Below are 5454 nucleotides of genomic sequence, written 5' to 3' on the forward strand. Positions count from 1 at the left end.
GTTCCTTGAATAAAAGATTGACCGGAAGGTGGTTGATAACATTGGGGTTGATAACCCTGAGGTATGTACTAATACTGAGGTTGACCTTGAGGTACATATTGATATTGGGGTTGACCTTGAGGTACATATTGGGTTTGGGGTTGGCCTTGAGGTATGTACTGTCCCGTAGGTATGTACTGACCTTGAGGTTGCCCCCCAGACGCAAATTGAGTACCTTGAGGTTGCCCCCCAGGCATTATTTGAGGACCTTGAGGCTGCCCCCCAGGCAGTAACTGGCCACCTTGAGGTTGCGGATTAGGAACGGTACCTGACATCATAAGAATGTCCTCTACACTCAACGGTTTAGTTCCGTTATTTCCAGTTAATAACCCTTGTTGACTAGGCTGAGGAGACGCTCCTGAAAAAGTACCAGCAAGAGACTGATACCCAGCGGGAACAGAAGGACTGCCATGAATAAACGTTTCTGAAGATTGAGACATCACGGATGACTGTATTGATATATTTGATAGAGGATAATAACCTCTAGGTGTCGGGTGAAAAGGAGCGCGAGGTTGTGAAAAACTTAACCCTGGGTTTTCTAAAAAATTAGTCAAAGAAAGATACCAAGTACTGCTCCTAGGTGGACTGTAAAAAATTGATTCATGCTCCCTTAGTTCAATAACAGGTTGATTTTCAGGGATAGATATACCTTCCTCCTCTTCTAGAGAAGCAAGTTCTTCGATAGCAATAAGTCCAGAAGGAAGATCTTGGGTGATTACTCTTTCTACCCTGGGTGAATCAGGAGCACTAGAAGTCGGAGAAGCTAACGCTGATGTTGGAGTAGCAGCAAATTCACTTTCAGGTTTGGATATTTCAAGTTCCTCACCTATATCACTAGTAGATGAAAAGCTACCAATGACTTCAGAAATAGACACTGACTGTGGATTATAACCTGCTGCTAACGTTTGAAAATCAAGATGTACTATTAAAGAAGATTCTCCTTCTTCAGGTGACCCAACTCTACTGTCTCTAGGAGTTACGAGGACTTTCAAGCCTTCAAGCTGGCTCGGGACTTCTTCAGGAGGTTGGCCCCGAAGTCTACGACACTTCCTCAATAAATCAGCCATGGTTACAAACTCAGGAGGTTGGCCCCGAAGTCTATGGGACTGCCTTGGTAATTCAGCCACGGTTAAAAACTTTTAACTACTGCACATGCAAACAAAGTAAAATCTCAATGAAAACCGCCTAAATTCTCTAAAGAACCAAACAAATTTTGAAGCACATGCCTAAAGAATATAAGGATTCAAACCATACACAAACAGTAACTTTCTGTACTGAAAACACTAGTTGGTGATGAAATCCAACACCGCAGAGTTCAATACAGAAATGGCGGTTGGAATAGTTACCCCGACAACCTGCTTAATGAATAGACTGGCACAAGTTCCTCCACTAAACCGTCTCGAGTGAAGTGAACCCCCCAGAAAATCCAAGTGAGTCTAGCCGACGTCTGCTCCAGGTACAGTGGGATCTTTCCTCCACCGTCACCTTAGGAAGAATCCTAAATATAATAGTCACTATGGTTACCAACAGCAACAAATATACCTGGGGGAATAGTCTACGATCCGATACACATGCAAGGGCAGAGTAACAAGCTCAATCCCCTTGAAGGCTCCTTGACATAATCCAAGGTTTACCGACAAGTGACCCCAGGCTCCTCGACAATGGTTAATCTGAGGTTTACCATTTTTAATATGTGTATATCTGGCGTCGTTCCCAATGAAGGAGGATTGATCCTGTTATCACAAAATCAGACACTAAAGGCTGCCAATCAGCAAGACTCTGTGTAACTATTTCAAACCAGGCTTTTGACTAAGGCTTAGCCTCCTTAGTCTGAGAGGGCTCTCTCAAAGGTTATGAATGTAGACTAATGACAAGATGGCTAACTCTTATAAGACACATAAACAAGTATGCTGGCTGGACAACATTGAATTGATTCCCATTGGGCTTATGGAGTCACTCATATCTCAGTAAACAACAACACTATCTTTCATAGAAGTCAGGGCACTTTACATCTAAATGTTCAAACCTAACTTACATGAAACCACAGTTTGCAAAGGCATACAGGAAGTCAGAGCATGATCCATGAGTTCTGAGTGATTATGCATTTACCAAACTGTAAAAGAACATTAAAGAAACTATACCATCATACATTTGAACAAGAAGATCCATTGTGAATCCTGAGAAGAAAAACAGTCCTCTGTATTACTAAAACTCTGTTTACACACAAGCCAAAACAGTCTTCAAAAAATCCAACCCCTTATACATAGATCATTCCTCTCTATATAGACACATACTTCTAACTACTTAGAGCTTCCACCTCCAGCATGAGGGGAGCTCGATGATTGCCATTAATTACCCCTATCCGCTATTGAACTAACCTATTAAATACAATCAACACTAACTGAAGTTCTAAAAAGTTCTAATTTAATTATAACTCTAACTCTATCTTCCTCGTAGAAGATTCCTCCTTGTAGCTTTGACACATGGTTTCCCTTTCGTTTGGCTGAGATCGCTGTAATTAACCTTTAATGCTCCATGTTTGTCTTCAATGACACATGTTTCTGTTACCCTGAAACATAGGCCCCTGTTTGTCGATCCTTGATGTGCTGTTCCATTTTGGTCATCCATCACTTCGAACATGCAGCAGCCTGTCATCTAGCCCTTTAATAATCCAAGATATGGAATGCTGCCATCTCTCCAGATGAACTGTAGGCTGTATTGATGGACAGGTGTCTTTCTTTCAAAACTCCCGTTCAAACTGCTTTTTCTGCGTTGAAAACACCACCAACAGCAGTTTCGTAGCGCGCTACGAAACTGCTGTGTAATTTAAAAACGCAGTCTTCCTTTTATAACTAGATGATCACCAGTGTTCATGGCTTAAGCATCTTACTCCCTTGATTGTTTTGAAAAGGTTTGCTTGCAACAGATATTTCTCCTGGGGAAAAGCTGCAATGATATCGTGACCTCACAACAACTATAGTTTGATGACTCTCTCCTGAAGTTTCTCTTAAAAATACTGAATCTCTTTGAAAGCGATCAAGAGATGGTTAAAGTGACATTGTCTCCTCTGTTAAAGAACTCTTATTGCATTTACAAAACCGCTATGTTTATTTAGGGGTGTATGATATGTACGGTTACTCCATTCTCATATCCTTTGAGATCAACACTATTGGTGTAAGCACCATAACCCCCCTTTTGCACAATCTGCAAATGGAAATGCCATCAAAAACCATGGTAATTTCTCTTTGACTTGTGTGGTAGATGGGCGGTCTCTGATCAGATCTGAATGTAAGAAGCATGTTGTGCAGTCCTGACAAATTTCACTTACACTGCATTCTAGTTGCTCAGCCGAAGTATTGACACCCACGCCATACAAAATTCCATAAACAAGCTTTCTGGTATGATCTCTCTGCTTCTTAGTTATTTCAGATTCATTTTTCCCTGTCCATCTCGCTACCATCATAATAAAGACATCCCCATATTGATTTGGTATTGGCCAAGATTAACAGTTTCTATGTCATCTCCATTAGCAGGCACTAGAATCAAATCAACTTCATGCTCCACGCGCTGAAGATTGGGCTCTTCCATGGATAGCCTGCCTGTGGCGGTAGATGTTTGAAGCCAGTGTCCATGGATTGAATGAATCTGAGAACCTTCATAAAGCCTTGCACGTGACAATACTGAAGCAATTGTAGAGTTTGGAAGCTTTGCAAGCGTTCGATGTTCTTTAATGACCCCAACAACAGGATGATGATGCCTCAGAAAGTCAAGTGCGTGCTTGTCTGTGCTTGGATGTTGTTTTCCTTTATTGCATCCCTCAGGAATAGGCAACTTCAAACAGCCATACAAAACATTTGCAACATCTGCGGGCAAGATGTGTTTTGGAACAAAAGTTAAAGGAACTTGCAGAAAAAACTCAGACACTTTCTGGTGTTCAGCACGCCCCCATATTGATCTGATTAACTTCCACAGAATAGAATGTAGGGCGCGAACCTGAGCAACACGACGACAGCAGCCATTGTGTGCTACTCTCTTCCCTGTAAAATACTCCTCGAGATCAACAATTTGCCAGAAAGACGGATCCTGGAAAGCCCTAAACCGGTTCTTGCATACTAGAGAGGCACCATTCTATCTTTCCTCCAAATCCAACCTTGAAAATATATCAATGAGAGCCTCGATTGGAATATCCTCTGCCAAATTCCCACCAATTTGACAATACTGATATCCTCGGAACACACAATAATCTTCCTAAATATTCAACAGTTTTGTCATCTGTGGAAGAAATAAGAACTCTGGAAGCACGGTCTATCAGTTTTGGAACCATTTTGTCCACATTGGTGATCAATTGCATGGCTATATTCAAAAGGCGCTTACGCTCTCCTCCAGCATTCACAACCGACCAGTTCATAGTTGCTTTGTTTCGCAACACCTGTTACGTTAAGGTCTGTCGTTGTCGCCACCCCAGTCTTGCCAGCACGTCCAGTGAAGGCATGTCATGCTTTATCACATGGGCAACATCTGGAATATCTATACCACGACCAGCAACACCTGTTGCTACAAGAATATTGTAGTATTTATTCCGAAATCCTTCCAAGCTTAACTCACGTTGTTCCTGGGTCTTCTTTGTGTTGATAAAAACAATTGCTGTTTTATCTCCCAAGTCATTTAACAATCTCTCTAGTCTTGACATCTTTTCACCGTCCTTCAACATCATCACATGTTGAGTTATAAGTTCAGTTACTTTGCCAGCAGTACCTATGGTAACCTCAACAGGATTTCTAAGATACTTGTGAGCTAACCGTTCCACAGCAGGTGGCATTGTTGCACTGAACATATATGTTGTTCTATATATCCACTTTTCGTCCAGCTCCTCATTCTCATTCTCAAGCTTCAAGTTGCTTGAAGGCATAGCATCTAAAACTCCAACAACTTGTGGCTCAAAACCGATGTCAATCATGCAATCTGCTTCATCCAGAACAACATATCTTCTTTCAAGACAGTCAAGCAGACGGCCAGGTGTTGCTATTACAATTTCACACCCCTGGCGCAAATTTGAATCCATTTGACTCGGCAATACCAATTTTTTCTATATCTTAAGAAATAATAGCCCAAAAGCACAATCTTGATAGAGAAGAAACAAGGGACTTTCATCCACAGGAACCTGTAAAGGGACTACCACCAGAAGATGAGACAAGAGTCTGATGAAACAGGTATCATGATGATCCATAATGATAGAAGAATACGACTTTTCAGGACCATTAAAGACCATTTTATGCACTGCATGAAAAGAACTCTGAAGCTGTAAACTCTTTCATAACCATTCATGTCAGTCCAGTTTCTTGAAGAGTTAGACAAATTCAAACCAAAGCCAATATATTCTGCAAGGGGCATTTTCCTATCCATCTGAATGCAATG

At 41.4% G+C, this 5454-nt stretch overlaps 1 protein-coding gene across 1 annotated transcript; it reads right to left on the reverse strand.

The window, feature by feature from the left end:
• Positions 1-4471: 4471 nt before the first annotated feature.
• Positions 4472-4996, reverse strand: LOC149198402 (DEAD-box ATP-dependent RNA helicase 21-like). The gene has a single exon (XM_089403686.1). The coding sequence runs from the start codon at positions 4994-4996 to the stop codon at positions 4472-4474; it is 525 nt and encodes a 174-aa protein (XP_089259812.1).
• Positions 4997-5454: the final 458 nt, after the last annotated feature.

Source organism: Pinus tabuliformis, chromosome 2_1 (genome assembly GCF_031772625.1).
Source record: "Pinus tabuliformis cultivar Carrire ecotype Pingquan chromosome 2_1, CPIR1, whole genome shotgun sequence".
Taxonomy (NCBI): domain Eukaryota; kingdom Viridiplantae; phylum Streptophyta; class Pinopsida; order Pinales; family Pinaceae; genus Pinus; species Pinus tabuliformis.